Source organism: Theropithecus gelada, chromosome 14, assembly GCF_003255815.1.
Source record: "Theropithecus gelada isolate Dixy chromosome 14, Tgel_1.0, whole genome shotgun sequence".
NCBI lineage: Eukaryota > Metazoa > Chordata > Mammalia > Primates > Cercopithecidae > Theropithecus > Theropithecus gelada.
In genome coordinates this window covers 55,565,682-55,588,633 of record NC_037682.1, presented here as the reverse complement: position 1 = coordinate 55,588,633, position 22,952 = coordinate 55,565,682, and the positions used below count along the sequence as shown (strand labels likewise).

The 22,952-nt window shown below is 38.6% G+C and overlaps 1 protein-coding gene and 1 pseudogene across 1 annotated transcript in view; both read right to left on the bottom strand.

Moving 5' to 3' along the window:
• Window positions 1–22,952, bottom strand: part of SBF2 (SET binding factor 2) — a 523,750-nt gene that overhangs the window by 186,497 nt on the left and 314,301 nt on the right. The window contains exons 14-16 of the mRNA XM_025356625.1: window positions 15,214–15,418; window positions 10,716–10,825; window positions 8,590–8,739 (exon numbers count right to left, since the gene is read on the bottom strand). Of these exons, the coding sequence (XP_025212410.1) occupies window positions 8,590–8,739; window positions 10,716–10,825; window positions 15,214–15,418 (465 nt within the window). The remainder of the gene's footprint in view (window positions 1–8,589; window positions 8,740–10,715; window positions 10,826–15,213; window positions 15,419–22,952) is intronic.
• LOC112606327 lies at window positions 4,995–6,081 on the bottom strand (annotated as a pseudogene).

The window sequence follows — 22,952 nt, the reverse complement described above, 5'->3', positions numbered from 1 at the left end:
AAAAAGAAACCGTGGCTTATATATATGATGGAATACTACTCAGCCATAAAAAGGAATGAATTAATGGCATTCACAGCAACCTGGATGAGATTGGAGACTATTATTCTAATATTCTTTTTCCAGTGTTCCAGCTTGATGCAAAACTTTCAGGTTCAACCAGATGGCCAAGACTTATAGAGGCCACGGGTGTACTCACAAATATGATTGCCCTAACTGCTAACTGCTCAGAGCTTGGTTTTCTCTATTTGTCCTTTTCTTCAGAGTATAAGGAGGTATACATTAGAGATTTTCTTTTCTTCTTGGGAGATGCAATGTAACAAAATAATGGTTTATATTTGTTTGTAATTTTCTGAGATCTATTTCTATGTTAGTGAGAGGATTCCTTATAGTATATGCAATTTAACATGATGCTGGAAATAGAAGACTTCACTGGGTTTTCAAATTATAATTTATTCTGAAAAGACCTTAGCTAGGATCTAGACACATAAAAAACTTTAACTATATATTTGACAAAGTAAAAAGTTAAGGCCATGATATTTTTGGAGAGATTTTTAGTAATCTCATTTTCAAAAAATACTAAAATATGATCAGTTCTTTGAAATGAAATGATATATAGGAATAGTCTATAACCTCTATGAAACAGTGCTGTAAAAAATTACACTGGCATTGAAATAACCTGATAAACAGCCTTTTGGCAGTACTCATGTTCCATTTAATTTTCCCTTGTGGACAGGAAAGACACAAGAATAACTTCTAGGTCATGAAAAGCAAAAATTACCAAAGTTTTTGAATCACTACCTAAAAATTAGTTCATTTAGTTAATGTTTCTTTCTTAAAACATCAACACAGATGTTTGGCCACTCTGCCTTGAAACTCTATGCTTTTGTAAAAATATGTTCAGAATGTCATGTCAAATCCCTGTTGATAAGCATGTTGTTGCGTCAAGAATATAAATACTAACAAATCCCAAGTGGGTAACACATTAAACAAATAACACATTAAAGTAAGAACATCACATATAAGCCCATTCATAACTGGGAAGGGCCTCTATATAACGTTCAACAACAGCATGTGCTTAATGAAGCACAGGATCTCTTTTTATGTATATATGAAATAGTGAATTATAAAATATTAAGTGCCCCTCAATCCAAATGTATTTGGTTTTTTTCAAACAACTCCTGAGTAAATCAATTGTATTTGAAAGCTGCAAAAAAACTCCATGTCTTTTTTGTTTCTAGAAATATGATTAGTCAAATGAAAAATATTTGTAGCCTAAGGGTATCTGCTATTCTGTAAGTGCCATAATCGTAAATGCTAAAATTAAGTTTAGAGAAAGTCTTAAAAGTTAGTTCTTCAGCTAATAAACAGCACAGAAAGTACTAATAGCAAAAAGCTCCAAAATAGTTTTTGTAATTTTAATTCCAATTATTGGGGAATCAGGAAATCACCTGACTTTAGGACTTCTAGAGACCTTAATCTGTTAATTCTATTGCTTTATTCTCTATAACAATGATAACAAAGTAACTGTAATAAAGTAACAAAAGACAGGCCCTTTTTTTAGGGCAAGTTCTTCTCATAGGATGTTAAAATTTCCTTTCTAAAAAACTGAGGACTTTTTTCGAATCATAAAAGTAATATACACTTGTTATATATCTTATGTAATGTAGTTAGATGTGTATGTTTCAAGTAGAGAATGGTTTAAAATGGAAATCAAAACTCTTCTAATCCATATCCCAGAGATAATCATTGGTATCTCTCTTATCAGGATAATCTTAACAGGGTTTAGTGTAAATATCCTTCCAGATTTTTACTATCATATACATACATACATACACACATACATACATACATACATACATACAATTTTAGGTCAAAAAGAGATTCCTATCTACTTTATGTAACTTCCCTTTTGCCTACCTAGCAATATATAGTAGAAATTTTTCCATATCAGTACATGTATAGATCTACTTGTTTCTATTTAGTAGCTGAACAGTGTTTTAAAGAAGAGTTGCACCATATTTAATCACTAGCCAAGTGGTAGGCATTTAGGTTGTTTTTGATTTTTGTCATTATAAAGTATTATATCTACTGTCTCACATGCTAAAGAATATCCATACTCTAAAGAAATAGAGAATATCCATACTCTAAAGAAATCCAGTAAAAGTGACTCATCCCCTAACTTGTCAATCAGCTTATACAATCTACAAACTGTTTGATGTGAGTTTGAGAAGATAAATATGTCCTGTAAAAAATCTAATAGCAGTCAATACTTTAAGACATAAAATATGCATAAGCTACAAGGTTATCAAGAATGATACAATGAACACCCATGTACCTAAACAGAATATTACCATCACATTGGAAGATCCCCACGTTCACTGCTCTTCCTCTGTGTCGAACAGAGGTAATTTTCTTAAATATTTTCTTATTACCTTAGCTTTTTAAAAATATTTTTGCCACATATGTTTGTACCATTAAATATCCTTAGATAGTATATAACATGCATCTGAATTGTGTAAAGTAGAACTATATTATAGTTGAATTGTCCTTTTTTTTCTTTTTTCCTTTTTATTTTTCTGTAACTCATGACAGTGATGAATATTTTTTTAATTTTTGTACAGAATTATCTCCTTTAAGATTCATCTACATTATCCCTTGTAATTGCAGTTCATTTATTTTCTCTGATAAAAAATATTCTAGTGTAAGGAGATATTATAAATTATCCATTCTAGTGCTGGTTGGCATATGAGTCATTTCAAGTTTTCTGCTATTTTGAACAATCTTGCCACTATCATTTTTGTACATGTCTCTTGAGGTATGTGGGCAAGAGCTCCTCTAGGAATGAAATCACTAGGTGATAGAGTATGCTTCATATGCAGCTTGATAAGATAATGACAAATAATCTTATTTCTCATATCTTATTAAATTTGCTAAAGTAGCTATACCAATTTACACGCTCACTAGCAGAGTTTATACACTCTATTTGTTCCAAACATTTGTTTGATATTATCAGACTTTTAAATTCTTGCCAAATAGTGAGTGTAAAAGGCTCTCCTTATAGTTTTAATTTGCATTTCTTCAATTATTATCCAAGTGGGTTTCCTTATATCTTTTATCTTTTTTTTTTTTTGGAGATCTTATGTTAGGCTGATTTATAAGTGCTGCTCTGGGCAGTTACACAATTTGTTTACAGTAAGGAGTTGTCTGACTTTGAGCATACTGCACATGGCGATTAGAAGTCATCATGGCAAGAGAAAACCACAGCTGGCCCCCTGCAGCAAACACAAAAACCAGAGAATGGTAGGGGAAATGTAGAGATAAAGGTGGGGTTTGTTTCTTATTACAAAAGAAAAAAATAACTCCTCAGTAGTCTTAACAAAAGAATGGAATATTTCACACTGGGAGAAAAGACATTGGGATACAAAATTTCAAGTGTTTTGACTCTAGCCCTGTCCCCATATCCTTCAAGAGCAGAGGGAGGACACAGTTAAAGCAAACAAGCAATTCTGTAAAAATTACTTAGAAACCCTACAGATTTAGATTTTAAAATCTAACTTCTATTTTGTTTTTTAAAAATTCAATATATCAAAAGGCCTGCTTTAGTGACATGTTATTCCCACGAGAAAATAACCCCAATATCCCCTCTATCAGTAACATGCTCAAGTTGACCAGCTAACTCTTACCTGTAAACTCATGTGGACAAGTATATGTCTTTTAAACCAAAGCCATGGGGATCAAGTGACTGCTAATAACATGTCATCTGTTAACTGACCAGTATTCATCTTCTCCAGAGGGTGGGCAGGGCACAGAAACCCTAAAGTGGTCATGAGGGACTAACCGCAAATCAACAACTTTTCAAGCACTACTTTCCTCATTCCTTACTCAAAAGGGGCTACTTGATTTCGATCTAGACTATTTGCCTCGAATTTGGTACCCCGTGACCTGTATGTTGTTTTCCTTTAGCAAAACACACATAAAACACAAAACTATATATATAAACTTTTTGTTTTTACATTTTTTTTTTTTTTGAGACAGAGTCTTGCTCTGTTGCCCAGGTTGGAGTGCAGTGGCATGATCTCAGCTCACTGCAACCTCCGCCTCCCAGGTTCAAGCGATTCTCCTGCCTCAGCCTCCTGAGCAGCTGGGACTAGATGCCTGCCACCATGCCTGGCTAATTTTTTGTATTTTTAATAGAGTCAGGGTTTCGCCATGTTGGCCAGGATGGTCTCAATCTCCTGACCTCGTGATCCACCTGCCTTGGCCTCCCAAGTACTGGGATTACAGGTGTGAGCCACCGCACCCCACCCTTGTTTTTACATTTAAATATAAAAATACTGCTCTGTTTTGTGTAATAAATAGAGGACCAAGCAAAAAGAACCTTTTCTTTTTTTAAGGTAGGGATATCCATCAGTTTATACTGAGCTTTGTGTTCTGAGGGCATTTCACCCCAAGCCAGGCTAGTTCCACACAAGCAAGAGACCAAGGCCATTCTCCTCCCTGATCCCCAATCCCTACCTTCTCTCTTAATCCCTAATTTTAATAGAAAGTTGGTTATAGCCTCTTAAGAAACATTTCCACCACAAAGGGAAGTCCTAACCTAACCAGAGTTAAGTCAGGTCTTCCCCTCTCAGGTACTTCAAAGAAAAAGTCCCCATCCTGCAAACATGCACTCTGTTCCCATAGCTACGCTTACTGAACAGGCACACCCCATTAAATGGAAGCAGTGGTTATGTTTCACCACCCACCTCCCCACTAATGTACTAAAAACCGTCAGTGATAGGGAAAAAAAGGAGGGTAAAGATGTGAAGAAATTAATTATGTGACCCCTCTATCCCAGCCAAACAAATAAAGCAAGATTGACTGGGCACAAGGAATTAAAAAAAAAGACCTTGGTATTCCATCCTTTGAGTTACAATTAGGACAATTGAGAGAGGGGAAGAGTTGGAATGAGAGGAAGAACTAGGAGGGGCTTGACAGCTGGAGGTCTAGTCCACTTAGTTTTTGTACTGGAAGGGCTCAACTCCGGTTTGAGAAGACACAGGCAGATGAGGGCTTCTGTCACCGAAAATGGGTCGCATTTGGCAGAAAGGCAGTGATCTTCAAAGTAACCCTTCTTCTCCTGGCCAACAGTCTGGGGAATGTGTATGCTGGCACTATGATGGGCTATAAGAGCAGAAAAGTCACTGATGTTGGAAGTTTCATGGAATCCAATTAGGTGCCAGGCCGGGCAAAAATGCAGACGTGGTACGGCTGTCACTTGCTTAGTTTCTTGATGGCCTCCTCAGTGTACTTCAGACCATTCTCCTCCCGCATGGCCTTGGTGCTAAAGTTGGTATGGCAGTCTGAGCCATTCCAGTCCCAGGAATGGGCTTAGGATCAAAGGTTGCTATCACTCTGAAGTCTTCACATACACGATGCAAGATGAAACAGGTCACCCAGAAATGATCTTCCATGCTGATTCCTTCACAGCGTCCAATGTGGAATTCTCACTGGGCAGGCATGACCTCAGCATTAGTCTCTGCAATCTTGACTCCAGCATACAAGCAGGTCTGGTAATGAGCCTCCACAATATCCTTGCCATAGACTTTGCTCCCATACCACAGTAATACGGACCCTGGGGCTCAGGGAGTCCACTGGAAGGTCAACCAAAGGGGTGCCCATCTGTCCCCATGAGGTTATATTCCTGCTCCATGCCAAACCACGGGTGCTGGTTGCTCACCATGTCCATTATCCATTTATAGTTGTGCCTCAAATTGGTCTCTGCAGGCTTTCAATTGCACTTGAAAACTTCACAGAATACCAGCTTGTGGAGGTCCTTGCGGAAGGGCTCCCAAAACATGGCAACAGGCATGAGATACATGTCACTGTTAGAACCTTCAAAGTACTACAGCCATCAAAATTCTACTCAAGTAACTCTTCCACACTCTTGGGCTCACTGTCCAGGGTCTGGGACTTGCAGCACAGTCTTGCTTCAGTACCATCGACTCAGATATACATGGCCTGGACTTTCTCACACTGAGGCAGGGACATGTACACCTGCTTGATGCCTCTGTTTAAGGGGGAGCTTGCTGAGGTGGTCATGGTGGAAGGTGTTTTGGGCACTGAGCAGGCAGGTAGGTAAAGGTAGGCTGCGAGAGTGGGGTGAGGAGAGAGGAGGGGAGGCCGCTGTGCTGCTCAGAAACTCTGCTCTTCTCCCATTCTCAGCTCTACCTTTGTATCCTTTTAATTAAGACACTTAAATCTTTTGCTCATTTTTGAATTAGGTTGTCTTTTTGAAAAAATATTGATTTGTAGGGTTTCTTTCTTTTTTAAAGAGATGGGGTCTTGATAAGTTATCTAAGCTTGAGTTCAGTGGCAATTCACAGATGCAATTATAGTGTACTGCAGCCTAACTCCTGGGCTCACATGATCCTCCTATCTCAGCTGCCTGAGTAGCTGGGACTATAGACGCACACCACTATGCCTGACTTATAGTTCTTGTAATCTGAGCACTAACCTCTCACTCTGAGGTTTGTGTTTTCACTCTCTTTATGTTATCTTTTAATGAACAGAAGTTCTTAATTTTAACGTAGTAAAATTTATCAATCTTTTCTTTTAACACTGGCACTAGTCGTGACTAGTTTAACAAATCTTTCCCTATCCCAAAGTCATAAGGATATTTCCTGTATTATGTTTGAAAACTCTTAAGCCTTATAGATTAGCTTTTTTTTGGCTCTCCATATTTAAGTCTTTAATACATGTGGAAATGATTCTTGTGTGTGGTAGGAGGTATGTATGCATTTTTTGTATCAATGGTATATTATGTGTACATGTCCCAGCACTATTAATTAAACTGCTCATCTTTTCACTGCCGGTGCCAGTTTTGTCATAAATAATGTTTCCATATATGTGTGCATTTGTTTCTGGGCTTTCTATTTTATTCTGTCGGTCAATTTGTTTATGAGTGTGCCAATTCTACACTATCTTAAATAATATAATATTAATATACTATTTTTTTTTGAGACGGAGTTTCGCTCTTTCACCCAGGCTGGAGTGCAGTGGCGCGATCTCAGCTTACTGCAACCTCCGCCTTCCGGTTTCAAGCGATTCTCCTGCTTCAGGCTCCGGAGTAGCTGGGATTACAGGCACCCACCACCACGCCTGGCTAATTTTTGTATTTTTAGTAGAGACAGGGTCTCACCATGCTGGCCAGGTTGGTCTCAAACTCCTGACCTTGTGGTCCGCCCACCTTGGCCTCCCAAAGTGCTGGGATTACAGGCGTGAGCCACTGCGCCTGGCCAAGTAATATAATCTTAAACTAAATTTTTGATACCTGACAAGGTAAACTGCTACACTTCGTTGTTTTTCTTTAGGAGTATGTTGGTAGTTTTAAGGCTTTTATTCTTCTATTTAAGGTTCTGCTAGGAACTGCATTGTCTCTGTAGATTGTTTTGGGGAGAATTGACATCTTTAACATATTGAGTCTTCCAGTCCATGCATATTTATAAATCTCATTTATTTAGGCCTTGTTTCATTCATAAATTTGATTAATTATATCCTATAATTCTTGCTTTCCAATGTACCAATATTTAACATGCATTTATTTACTTTTTCTGGAGTCCCACAGATGACCCCACAGTTTTAATATTTAATTACATTTCCATCTTGGGCAAAATGTTTGAGAGAGGAACTTTACATTACCTCTCGGCAGAATGCCAATGTTAAAGACTATCTAACAAGGGAGGCAGGATAAGGAAACAAGATTAGCTTCTCCTAAATTGTCTTCACTGTTTTGTGGGAAGTTTGTTTCTGAAAGATCATATACATATTTTGAAGCCAAGTGGAAATTTTGTTATTGTGCTTTACAAACAAAGTACTTAAATACTTAATTGAGTAGTTCATTTATCATTTGGATTATCTACCATTCATTGTCCTCTGCCTGAACAGTACAACTGAAAACTGACTGAAAAGGGCTGATGTGACTACAGACATGAATATACAACTGAATGCTTTAAAGACGACTTCTCGGCCGGGCGCGGTGGCTCAAGCCTGTAATCCCAGCACTTTGGGAGGCCGAGATGGGCGGATCACGAGGTCAGGAGATCGAGACCATCCTGGCTAACACGGTGAAACCCCATCTCTACTAAAAATACAAAAACTAGCCGGGCGAGGTGGCAGGCGCCTGTAGTCCCAGCTACTCGGGAGGCTGAGGCCGGAGAATGGCGTGAACCCGGGAGGCGGAGCTTGCAGTGAGCTGAGATCCGGCCACTGCACTCCAGCCTGGGCTACAGAGCGAGACTCCGTCTCAAAAAAAAAAAAAAAAAAAAAAAAAAAAAAAAGACGACTTCTCATTTTCAAAGAACTTGCTTATATTACAAAACTAGTAAAATAATCTAGCATTTTCAGAGAGAAAACAAAGAAAGAACAAAAAACTCTTAATATTTATGCCAAGTAATACAAAGTATTTGACAGAAATGATATAGATACTGACGCTTCATCCTATTAGCTGTGGTAGGTTCAAGAACTGATATACTGGTAATTACAAAATATTCTGGAAAAATGAAAAGTATTCTCAAATGAGAGGAATAATCTGAAAGAACTACAAATTACCTGTAGAGTACAATTCATCATCCTTATTATGTAGTCAAACTGTTGATGGTCTAATATTGCCCGGTTTTGCTGGACATGCAAACCCAACTCATCAGTGAGACACTGTCTTGCTGCCTTTCCTTTAAGGGCTCTGAGTGCAGCAGGAAGGGTCTGAGGACAAGAGAGGTACAAATGACCAAATGGTACCACTGGGGGAAACAATAACTTTCAAACAATCATCTTGAAAATTCAAATGCACCCTGTAATTTATTTAACACAGTTATTAATAAAATTAAACTCCTAGGGAAGAGGTGATTTATTAGTAAGACCAATGATAAAATAGATTTGTAGTTATTTTTATACGTAAACCAGCAAGAAATATAAGAGAATTATGTGATAAATTGAAAAACATTTAATTTCACTTTTTTTTCTTCAACTTAATAAAACTTTGGTTACCAAATTGACTGTTGCTTCAGATTATGAGTCAAAACCACAGATATGTAAGACATCTTCTTTCTATAACTAGTCAATTTTCCATGGCAAGAACAGAAAGAAAAAATAAAACAATAAGAAATACAAGTGATTTCATACTTTTAAACTGGTTGGCTGCTTAATCACTATTCAGCTTTAATTTATGACTGTAAAGTTCTACAATCTCTTTTCATTTAAATATCATAAAAAGGAAAGAAAAAGGACTCTGAGTTGCAAAAATAGATTATCTCTAGGTGTATGCATTAAAACTCTTTTCACTTTACAACAAGAACATCCATAAAGATGCCTCCTTCAGTTCACCATGTAAGATTTAGTTAATTTACTTCACATATAATAATAATAAGCTTATTTAGCTAAAAAATCAGAACAAAGGAGAAAATAAGAAGGAAGTAGAAGGGCATGATATCACTAAAGGCAGGCATAAGAAATAGGATGTGGAAGTTGAAAGCAAGAGAAGTGAAAGACTCCAACTATAAGAAAACACAGAAACCAAAAAGCACAAAATGTAAAGGGCACTGGGTCAGTTAGGGTAAAGGTAAACATTTCTATAAGCTTTACCAGTCCCTGAAAATAGATATTCAGAACTATGACAATGAGTCAGTAAGAAAGGGTTATATTATGTTCAGCATGTTTCACTGAACAAGGCAAGAAAACATGCTCTAAGGAGGCACGTTTAAGTTGAATACTACAGTTCTTATAATCCATTACATATTCTAACTAGATTCTTTGCAATACATAAAATTATATTAAAATGTTAAGTTTTGGCCAAGCATGTTGGCTCATACATGCAATTCCAGCACTTTGGGAGGCTGAGGTGGCTGGATCACTTGAGGCCAGGAGTTCGAGACCAGTCTGGCCAACATGATGAAACCCCATCTCTACTAAAAATACAAAAATGAGCCAGGTGCAGTGGTGCATGCCTGTAGTCCCAGTTACTCAGGAGGCTGAAGCAGGAGAATCACTTGAATCCGGGAGGTAGAGGCTGCAGTGAGCCAAGATCACGCTACTGTACTCCAGCCTGGGTGACACAGCAAGACTCTGTCTCCAAAAATAAAAACTAAAATAAATAAAATGTTAAGTTTCTAAGTAATATGCCAAAATAGTGTTTAGTGAACAATGTTTAAAAGTTTGAGAGAAAAAATTACTATGAATATTTTTCTGCTGGTCATATAATTAAGCTTGGCCCAACAGCTTTATATCTTAGACACTATTCATTTAAAATGATCCAAACAATGAGAGGAGACTTTATTAGGAAAAGGGACAGAATTAAAGAAGAGAAGCTGGCCGTGCGCGGTGGCTCACGCCTGTAATCCCAGCACTTTGGGAGGTTGAGGCGGGCGGATCATGAGGTCAGGAGATCGAGACTGTCCTGGCTAACATGGTAAAATCCCGTCTCTACTAAAAATACAAAAAAATTAGCCAGGCGTGGTGGGGGGTGCCTGTAGTAGTCCCAGCTGCTGGGGAGGCTGAGGCAGGAGAATGGCATGAACCCGGGAGGCGGAGCTTGCAGTGAGCCGAGATTGTACCACTGTACTCCAGCTCGGGCAACAGAGGAAGACTCCGTTGAAGAAAAGAAGAGAAAGCTGGTAACTTCAGCACGTAAATCTGAAAGGGAAATGATAAACGCTTACTTGGGAAAGATGATATTTCATTACCTTTTCAGTTTCCAAAATTTTATTTTCAAATATGAATGAGATGCAGTTTCTGACAACTTCTAGTCTCTGTGCACTGTTGAAAACTGTCGTCACCTTGTCCATTATCGAAACTAGTAAAAGAATATAAAGAAAGCACAAATAAATTAAACTCCTTTGGTAATTACAAAAGCAAAGAGACTATTACTTTAAGACTGTAGGTTGAGTGTGGAGGCTCATGCCCATAATTCCAGCAATTTGGGAGGCTGAGGTGGGATGATCCCTTGAGCCCAGAGGTTTGAGACAAGCCTGGGCAACATAGCAAGCCCCTTCTCTACAAAAAATACAAAAATTAGCCAGGCATGGTGCCTTGCACTGTAATCCCAGTGACTCGGGAGGCTGAGGTGGGAAGATCACTTGAGCCCAGGAGTCCAAGGCTGCAGTGAGCTAGGACAGCACTACTATACTGCAGCTGGGTGACAGAGTGAGACCACATTTCTTATTAGAAAACAAACAAACAAAAACTATTGATATGACCTACACTTTATTTTTTCTCTTATTACAGAGCATTGAAAATATTCCACATCATTATTTTGATTACATGTTGCAGTGCTGAAGTATCAGGCTAGTCGATTAATAATTTCACAGGATAGATTCTAATGAGACACTTAACTTTTATGCGAACTAATTCACATTGCAAAGTAAAGTTATATTAAACAAGGGCAAACATCTATTTGAAACTTTGTAACTAGTAATATTGTTAATATTTCTAAGATATTACTAAAGAAAAACTACATTCCACAAAATATTAGATATTACACATTTGAGTAGAGGTGACTTGAAGGAAAGAAGTAGTGCAAAAAAAGAGAAATAATCATGATCAATGAACTGCTATACTGGCTTAGGAAAGTCACTTTTTAGTCATGTAAACTTAGCACCTTTCACCTTTTACCATAGGGTTAGAAAATTCTAATGTATTACCTAGGCTACGAAGCTGGTTACCTAAATAAATTTAACTTATTAAAATAATATTAGAAGGATATAAATCAAAGTAGTATTTATACAAAATTTATACTTTCACAAAGAACTATACTATGTCATTTGTTTAAATGAGGTAGTATCAATAATTCTTTTTTTTGTATAAATTTAAGGGGTACAAGTGCAGCCTTGTCACATGGACGTACTGCATAGTGGTGGTCTGGACTTTTAGTGTAGCCATCAACCAGAATAATGTATATTGTAGCCATTAAGTAATTTCTCATCCCTCAACCCCTTCCCACCTTCCCAGCCTTCTGAGTCTCCAGTGTCTTATTATTCCACACTTAATGTCCATGTGTACACATTATTTAGCTCCCATTTATAAGTGAGAACAGTATCAATGGTTCTCAAGCCAAAAAGACTACTTATACTTTAAGGCTACTCTTTGGATTCTAAAGGCCCAATCCCTTTACTTTCTCCCATACCTAAGAAGAAAGACTATTATATTTTACTCATTAGTATTCCTTTCATCTCATCAATACCAAACCTATATTCTTCAAATGTTTTAAACTTTTTTTTTTTTGAGACAGAGTTTTGCTCTTGTTGCCCAAGCTGGAGTGTAATGGCGCGATCTTGGCTGCTTCCCAGGTTCAAGCAATTCTCCTTCCTCAGCCTACTAAGTAGCTGGGATTACAGGCATGCACCACCACACCCGGCTAATTTTGTATTTTTAGTAGAGACGGGGTTTCTCCATATTGCTCAGGCTAGTCTTGAACTCACGACCTCAGGTGATACGCCCACCTTGGCCTCCCAAAGTGCTGGGATTACAGGCATGAGCCACCGCACCCAGCCTTAAACATTTTTATAAAAATAATTATATGCTTACAATAAGGTGCAAACATAATACAAAGAAGATCTTTGTACTCGTCACCCAGCTTCCCTCTATGGTGACATCTTTCATAATTATGTTTTATTAGAATCAGGAAAACAACTGGCACAATACAATGAATGAGACTATAGCCCTTACTTGAATTTTACCAGTTTCTTCAAATAATTTTTAATCATGTAACATTAATTTTCTGGTTAAACTGATTATTTCGCATGACTTTTCTCTCTGAAATGCTCATTCATAATTGTGGGCTCTGGTGCTTCCCACACACATAGGTTGGTGGCATAAACTGAAAATCTATCCATATTAGAATAGAAAACTTACAATCTCAATAACACATACTTCATTGAGAGAGCAACATCTTTATGTTTATAAACTTTTAATTCTAAAATATCTTTAGCAGTATTTTAAATTTTCTTTAGGCTGAGTTATTAGGAAACATATTTTCTTTTTTTTTTTTTTTTTTTGTAAGACAGAATCTTGCTCTGTCACCAAGGCTGGAGTGCAGTGGCACGATCTTGGCTCACTGTAACCTCTGCCTCCCGGGTTCAAGTGATTCTCCTCCCACCTTAGCCTCCCAAGTAGCTGGGACTATAGGTGCATACCACCACGCCTGGCTATTTTTTGCATTTTTAGTAGAGATGGAGTTTCACCATATTGGCCAGGCTGATCTTGAACTCCTGACCTCAAGTGATCCGCGCACCTTAGCTTCCCAAAGTGCTGGGATTACAGGCGCGAGCCATCACTCCCAGCCAGAAAACATATTTTCTTATAATAAATATGTTTACTATCTGGAATTTTTTTCCTTTGGAGAATCCAACTAATTCACATTTTATACATGCACCTAATTAACCAACTTCAAAATATATCAAGAAAAACAGGAAAAACTGAGAAATAGGGAATTCTGCTATTATAATGGGAGATTTTAATATATCTTCCTCAATAGCTGAAAAAAGGGATAAAAATTAGTAAAGGAAGACAACTCACAGATTGGGGAAAAATTTGCAAATAATATATCTGGTAGGGGACTTATCTGTAGAATATACAGAGTATGCTTACAACTCAGTAATAAAAAGGCAAATAGCCCAATTTCAAAATGGGCACAGAGACAGTGAAATGGCCAATAGTACATGAAAAAATGTTCAGTATCAGTGGCTGAAATTATAACCCTTATACACTGCTGACAGAAATCTAAAATGGTACAACCGCTTTGGAAAATGGTTTGGCAGCTCCTCAAAACATTAAACATAGAATTACCATATGACCCAGCAATTCCAATCCTAAGTATACATCCAAGAGAACTGAAAACATATCTACACAAAATCTTGCACATAAATGTTCACAGCAGCATTATTCATAATAGCCAAAATGTAGAACCAACTCAAATATCCATCAACTGATGGATAAATAACCAATGTGATATATATCCAAACAATGGAGTATTATTCAGACATTTAAAAAGAAACGAGGCCAGGTGCAGTGGCTCATGTCTGTAATCCCAGCACTTTGGGAGGCCGAAGTGGGCGGATCACGAGGTCAGGAGATCGAGACCATCCTGGTTAACACGGTGAAACTCCGTCTCTACTAAAAATCCAAAAAAAATAGCCAGGCGTGGTGACAGGTGCCTGTAGTCCCAACTACTCAGGAGGCTGAGGCAGCAGAATGGCGTGAACCTGGAAGGCAGAGCTTGCAGTGAGCCAAGACGGCGCCACCGCACTCCAGCCTGGGCGACAGAGCGACACTCCATCTCAAAACAACAACAACAACAAAAAAGAAACAAAATACTGACACATGCTACAACATAGATGTACCTTTGAAATATTATGCTAAATGAAAGAAGCCAGTTATAAAAGATTACATATTGTATAATTCTATTTATATAAAATGTCCGGAATAGGTAAAGCTATGAAAATAGAAAGTAGATTACAGTATAATGCTGAGGAGAAGATGGTTTGGGAAGGAAATGGGGAGTGACTGCTAATAGATGTGAGGTTTCTATTTAGGTTATAAAAATATTCTCACCAGGTGCAGTGGCTCACGCCTGTAATCCCAGCACTTTGGGAGGCCAAGGTGGGCAGATCACCTGAGATCAGGAGTTCGAGACCAGCCTGACCAACATGGAGAAACCCTGTCTCTACTAAAAATACAAAATTAGCTGGGTGAGGGGGCGTATGCCTGTAATCCCAGCTACTCAGGAGGCTGAGACAGGAGAATTGCTTGAACCCAGGAGGCAGAGGTTGCGGTGAGCCAAGATCACATCATTGCACTCCAGCCTGGGCAACAAGAGTGAATCTCTATCTCTCTCTCTCTATATATGCTCAAATTAAATAGTGATAATGGTTGAATGAGTGTGTAAATATACTAAAAATCAAGGAACTATACATTTTACATTGGTGAATTTACGGTATGTAACTTATATCTCAATAAAGCTGTTATTAAAAAAAGAAAAGATTCTATAGTGGCAGTGGTTGGGTTATGATTACCCTTTTTGGGAGGCAGTGAATGAAACAGGGTTTCTAAGTATTGATAATGCTCTGATTTTAGCTACAGGAGTTTGTTCACTTTGTGAAAATTCATCAAATTGTACACTTTTCCTTTTTGGGTCTTATATCTTTATAAAAAGTTTACTCTTAAAACAGACAGACAAATACATACCAACAGGTGGACCAGCTGGCACAACACATTTCTTTTCTACTCTTGTGGCAGGAGGTGCATTCTGGTTCTTAGCAAGGTTTTCCTGTATTAATTCCTGAACCCGGGCTTCATTAATCTTTGGGAAAGGAAGAATATGAACTCGCAAGTGGGATCCTTCTGTTGGCCGCGGAACTTTCTGGAATGCCATATGAGGGTTTGGATTCTCCTGTAGTATCAGACATAGGTAAAATTATTCCAAGTTAAAATAACAATGGCAGATCGTCAGGAAGGGAGTGGGAGCTTACAGAGACACGAGCTGGGTGGTTATACATACATTCATACATACGCCATAAAACATGAAGTACCAAAATCTTACTTCTTCTTACATGCTCTATCAGCAGCATCTGATACAGCTGGACATCTGTCTTCCTCTTCCACGAACACTTTCTTTACTTGGTTTCTAGGTCTTCTTGCTACATCTTTGTCTATTTCTCATCTCCCTACTCTCTTTAACAATGTGAATACCTCAGGGCTCAGTCCTTGGGTCTTTTTTTCTGTTAACACTCCTTCCTTGGTGATCACTTCCAGTCTCCTATCTTTACCATAAAAACACCAACAATTCGCAAGTTTTTTTCTTTAAACAAGCTTTCTCCTAAACCCCATACCCACATGTTTAACTCTCTATACAATATTTTCAGTTGGATTTTTAAAAAAATTCTAAACCTATGTTGTCCAGAATGGAGCTCTTACTCTTCACCCACCTCTATCCCTGCTTTGTTCAGTCTTCCTCACATCAGTATATGGCACATTTATTTTTTCCAATCACTTAGGCAAAAAGCTTAGAGTTATCTTTAATGCCATTCTCTAACACCCAATTATCCGTTCCTCTGCAGATCTTGCGGACTTTACCTTTAAAATGTTTACAACTTGGCCAGTTTCACAACACTTTGGTTCAAGTCAACACCTCATGTTACAGCACTACAACAGTCTCCTAGTTCCCCTGCTTCCACCTGTACTCCTTCATTCAACATTGCAGACTACGTGATCTAGTTAAGAGTATGTCAATTCATCACATAACCATTCTATTCATTCCAATGGCTCGTCATCTCACTCACAATAAAACCCAAGGTTCTTTTTTTCTTTTTTTTTTTTTTGAGACGGAGTCTCGCTCTGTCGCCCAGGCTAGAGTGCAGTGGCCAGATCTCAGGTCACTGCAAGCTCCGCTTCCCGGGTTTACGCCATTCTCCTGCCTCAGCCTCCCGAGTAGCTGAGATTACAGGCGCCCGCCACCTCGCCCGGCTAGTTTTTTGTATTTTTTAGTAGAGACGGGATTTCACCGGGTTAGCCAGGATGGTCTCGATCTCCTGACCTTGTGATCCACCTGTCTCGGCATCCCAAAGTGCTGGGATTACAGGCTTGAGCCACCGCGCCCGGCCAAACCCAAGGTTCTTAAAACAACTTACAAAGCCCGACAAGATCTGGCCTTTCTATGTGATGTGTCCTGCCATGATTTCTTTCATTTTTTCTGCTCTAGACACACAGAACTTCTTGTTCCTGCCTCAAAGCCTTTGCACTTAACTGTTCTCTCTGCCTGGAATGACTGTGCTCCATGAATCTGTACAGCATCCTCCTTCCTTTCTTGCATTTCTTAGCTCAAAAGCCACCTTTCCTGATCACCTTATCTAAAATTATACTCTCTCCCCCAACACACTCCCTATCCCTGTTATATTTTTCTCTATATCACTTATCACTGTCTCACATACTTTACATTTTATTTAACTTGTTTATTGTCTATCCTTCTCTCCAGAAAATAAAGCTCTATGAGGGTAGATGTATACCTACTGCATCTAGAAACTGCCTGGCACATAGCAGGCACTCTAAATCTCTTCCTACTGCATCTTAATGAGCGGGACACAATGTTTAACACACATAAGAATTGCAAGAATTGAATTAAATGTGTCAGCTAATACTTTTATAGACTCTTGGGGTTGGCATGATCTTTTTAGTCATCTAGTTAAGCAGGATTAGATCTCAAACACTCCAGGTAGAATGGAATCCATTCTTTTATAAAGTTCTCTAGGGAAGGCTGCTTTACAACTATTCTTGACCAATTCTAACACTTACCCTTTGCAGCCAGAAAATTCCTTATTCCCACTGAACCTATGTTATTGATGCGTAGATTAAACTCAATACTATCCCATACATCCTCTTGATAGTTAAAATGGCCAACTGCCATCACCTTTGAGGGCTGCTCCCCACAATTCTTTTTGGTTATATGGCCCAGACCTGGATAAAGAAAACGTTGGGCTGAGGCAGATGATATAGTTAGTATGTCTCAGCAATATACCAGAAACACACTGCTTCCTCCCACTGCTTTAAGTGTCAAAACACATGGGTTCCAGTTCTTGCTCTACTCCTTATTATGTGATGCAGGACAAACAACTTTGCCTAAGTTATATACTTAAGCTTATCTTATATAAGGCTCCTCAGAAGGTGAAATCAGATTTAAAATCTGTTCTTGCCAAAGTAGCCCTCATACATGCTCTGTATTTCTCCCCCATATCTAGCAAAGACAGGGAAAAATAAGTAAGTAAATCCTTAGTCCAACTCTTAGTAATCACTCTTTCTGAATCAAGTGTTGAAAAACTGTTTTAGAATTCTGTCTGGATTTAACACCAAGTCAACATTTAACAGTCACTGGCCTGTAGTGTCTAAAACTGCCCTTTTCAAAAAGTAGTATTTTTGTTCTCTGTTCTTTAGGCATGACTCTTACCCACATACTGTCTTCTCAAAAATAATAAATACCAATTCTCTAAAATATATTGGGTAGATACCTTTTTTTCAGGCGGGTCAGGTAATTCATGTGGATCTTGAGGTCTGAATTATTTATTTATTTATTTTTTTTGAGACGGAGTCTCGCGCTGTGTCACCCAGGCTGGAGTGCAGTGGCGCGATCTCGGCTCACTGCAAAAGTATATTCATTACTTTGGTTTCTATTTATACTTTCTTTATAATAAAATTAAAACTCTAAATATATTTCCTATGAAGTAAATATTATAATAAAATTTAAAACATAGAAAAATAAAAGTAGAAATAATCTTAGTAACACCAGTATTTTTTCTAGTTTTTTATATATATGTATATTTTTCTCCATCACTACATTATCTGTCTTGTCTTTTCCAAAAATGACTTGCGGTGGTTTAGAAAAAGCAGGATGCACTGGCCAGGCACAGTGTCTCATGCTTATGTAATTTCAGCACTTTGGGAGTTCGAAGTGGGCAAATCACTTTAGTCCAGGAGTTCAAGACCAGCCTGGGCAACATAGTGAGATCCCATTTCTACAAAAAATAAAAAATTAGCCAGCCATGGTGGTGCCTGCCCGTAATCCCAGCTACTCAGGGGACTGAGGGAGGAGGATAGTTCAAGCCTGGGAGATGGAGGCTGTGGTGAGCTGTGATTGCACCACCACACTATAGCCTGGGTGACAGAGTGAGACCTTATCTCAAAAAAAGAAAAAAAAAAAAAAAAAAAGAAAAAGAAGGATGCACATATCACTTTTAGTCAAAATCTTTAAAGAGTTGGTCCTGTAATTTGGTAAGTTCATCCTAAACTTTATAGGGACATATAAAGACCAAAAATAGTCAAGGAAATTCTGAAGAAGAGTTAAGTGGGAGAGTTAAGATTTCCAGGTATCAAAACTTATATAAACCTTTAATAATTAACACAGTACAACAACTGTTATTAGTGAAGAGTTAAAAGGATGAATGGAATAGAACAGAGAGTCCCAAAACAGGACTATGTGAGAAAATATGATAGGTGGCATGACAATTCAGGGGGAAAGGTTAGATAATTCAATGAGAGAGGTAGTTTAACAAAGTATTTTTAGTTCATAATCTCTGATTTCAGAACGCCTGGTTTCAAACCCTAGCTTGGCCACTTACTAGTACTGTGACCTGGTGCAGTGTCAATTCACTTACCCCTGTGTTTTAGTTTTCATATCTGTAAGGAAGATAATAATATAGTACCTACTTCATAAGGTTCTTATGAGTATTGAATGAGCTGTTACAGTAAAGCTGTTAGAACACACACACACACACACACACACACACACACACACACCCCATCCCAGAATGAATCTAAAGTCTGTTTTCCAAAAATTTTGGCTACATTCATTTTAAAAGTATTGATTCTCTTATTCTCTGCATATTCTATGGCATGGTACCATGCTTCTGTAACTAAAGCCATCTCTTTCTTCCAAGATTTCCATCATATTACCAACTACTTATATTTGAGTAATTATAGTAGTAGTATCTGATATGTTTTTTGTTTGTTTTTGAGACAGAGTTTCACTTTGTTGTTCAGGCTGGGGTGCAGTGGTGTGATCTCTGCTCACTGCAACCTCTGCCTCCTGGGTTCAAGTGATTCTTCTGCCTCAGCCTCCCAAGTAGCTGGAATTACAGGTGTGCACCACCACGCCCGGCTAACTCTTTTGTATTTTTAGTAGAGATGGGGTTTCACTATGTCGGTCAGGCTGGTCTCGAACTCCTGACCTTGTGATCCGCCCGCCTCGGCCTCCCAAAGTGCTGGGATTACAGAAATGAGCCACCACGCCCAGCCCTCCAATAAGTTTTAAATACAAAACATTTATGTAAAAAAGATGTTGTTATAAGTTATTAACAGTCTTCCCAGAAGCAATTAGAAATATTGTAAACCAAATCCATACACAATTTAGAATTATAAGCATTTAAAAGATCATGTTAAAACAAAGTTTAAGGCCGGGCGCGGTGGCTCAAGCCTGTAATCCCAGCACTTTGGGAGGCCGAGGCGGGTGGATCACGAGGTCAGGAGATCGAGACCATCCTGGCTAACATGGTGAAACCCCGTCTCTACTAAAAATACAAAAAACTAGCCGGGCGTGGTGGCGGGCGCCTGTAGTCCCAGCTACTCGGAGGCTGAGGCAGGAGAATGGTGTGAACCTGGGAGGCGGAGCTTGCAGTGAGCCGAGATCGCGCCACTGCACTCCAGCCTGGGTGACATAGCGCGAGACTCCGTCTCAAAAAAAAAAAAAAAAAAAAAAAAAAAAAAAAAAAAAAAAAAAAAAACAAAGTTTAAAGTTGAATATCTGTAGTTGTATAGATATTTTACACCAAAATGCAGATTAGGGGTTAACTTTGTTAAATTATGACATATTTAGCTGTGTTTAGAAGATTCGAAAAAGACTCATGCCCCAGAATCTAATAGTATTTGGTTTTCTGGCTCCTGAGTCTGTATACTACTGCCCTCTAACGGGCAGCATGATAAATGTAAAGGACCACATTTGCCACCTCGAACCTAATTTGGTCACAAAATGACTCTTGAGAAGACAACAGCAATGAGAGGAGGTTTAGGGTAGGGCTCATTGTATTCTGCATATACTTAAAAACATCTGCTCTTACTTGTAACACAAAATGTGTTTGGACTGGTCCCTTGAAGGTCACCAAGCTCATTAAAAGCTACAGCCCAATTTTGTGTTGAATCTCCTTGTTGAAATAAGGAAATCCATTATTTTCTGACAGTACAAAGCAGCAGCCAAATTTTCATCTCTGATCCCAGAGAAATGCAAATATAAAGTAATAAACAAGGGCCAGACAACCAAACACTTACAGTGAATCTGGCAACATTTATTTCCAAAGTAACCAAAATAAACTACTGAAAAAAGTTTGGCAGAATGCACTGTCTTTTAAATTTTGAATTTGGATGATGATTTTCAAGGAATCATCTTTATAATCCTGCTTTAAGAGGATACTTTAGTAATTTGAGGTACAATGATTTTTTTCAGACATGAAAAAATGACATATACACACATCATCTAGTCTGCAACACTCCCCCAAACCTCCCAGCTTTGGTAGACTAAGTGAGAATGTGCCTAGGGGTTACAGAATACAAGGCTTGAAACTAATTTCAAATAAAAGCAAAGCAAGGCACAACAAAAGCCCCAAATCCCAATGGAAATTCAAAGTAGGCAACAGCCACCATGGGAAAAAGAAAATTTTTCCTACTCATTGGTCTCAGCACTGAATGACAAATCAATATGATATTGTTAGAGCTTACCAAGCTTCCCAGATTAATTCAAGTATTTGAAATTATTTAATGTGCACCAATTATACTTAGAGCTATGTGGGATAGCAAGTTACACAAATTTTTTTCTAATACAGTTGATGGCAATACTATCACTGGAGTAAATTGTTAAACATTGTCAAAATGTAACTGGACTCTTTAGAGTTGCCTGGTAGTGTATATGACACTGATGGAATGACTCATCCTCAATTTTCCAACTTCATAGGACTTTCAAGGATCACATCCTTGTGAGATGACTGAGACATTCAACTGAATGTCTTATCCTTTTTTTTTTTTTTTTGAGGCGGAGTCTCGGTCTGTCGCCCAGGCTGGAGTGCAGTGAGGCGGTCTCGGCTCACTGCAAGCTCCGCCTCCCAGGTTCACGGCATTCTCCCGCCTCAGCCTCTCAAGTAGCTGGGACTACAGGTGCCCACTAATTTTTTGTATTTTTAGTAGAGACGGGGTTTCACCATTCACAGGATGGTCTCGATTGCCTGACCTCGTGATCCGCCCGCCTCAGCCTCCCAAAGTGCTGGGATTACAGGCGTGAGCCACCACACCTGGCCTGAATGTCTTATCCTTAATACAAATACATTTGGTGGATGACTTTAATATCTGATGTGCTGGTTGCCCTAATTCAGGGTTTCTCAACCTATGCACTAATTGACATTTGGGCTTGATAATTATTTGGGATAAAGAGTGGGTGTCTTGTATATTGTAAGATGTTTAGAAGTATCTTTGGCCTTTATCCACTAGATGACAGTAGCACAGTCCCTCCAACTGTGACCACCAAAAATGTCTCCAGACGAATTTCATGAAGTAGGATGGGAGGGTTGCTCCTGTTGAGAACCAATGCTCTAATTCATGACTCCAGATGGAGATTTCTTATTTTAAGACAAATACTCTTGTCACAAGTACGAAGGCAACATACAGTGACCAGCTAAGAGTCCTACACTCTCACTTACCTGCTAAAATACAAAGTAGAATCACAATGAGATACCGCCACATAACTGTTGGAAAGGCTAAAACAAGACCCCCCTCCCCAACCACCAAAAAAAAAAAAAAAAAAGAAAAGAAAAGAAAAGAAGGAAACCAGCCGGGCGCAGTGGCTCATGCCTGTAATCCCAGCACTTTGGGAGGCCGCGGCGGGTGGATCATGGGAGTTCGAGACCAGCCTGACCACCATGGAGAAATCCCCGCCGCTACTAAAAATATAAAATTAGCCAGGTGTGGTGGTGCATCCCTGTAATCCCAGCTACTTGGGAGGCTGAGGCAGGAGAATCGCTTGAACCTGGGAAGCAGAGGTAGTGGTGAGTCAAGATCACGCCATTGCCTGGGCAACAACAGTGAAACTCTGACTAAAAAAAAAAGAAACCAACTGACAATACCAAGTGTGAGTAAAGAAGATGTGGCGCAAATGAAATGCTAATATACTGCTGGTGAGAATGCAAAATAATATAGACACTTGAGGAAACAGTTGGGCAGTTTCCTATACAGTTAAATATTATATTACCATATATTCCAGCATCCCACTCCTAGGTAGGTAGAAATGAAAACTTATATTCACACAAAAACTTATGCAAATGTTTGGGGTGGTTCTATTCATTACTGCTAAAATTGTCTTTCAGTTGGTCAACAGGTAAATAAAACTTTAGTCCATCCAT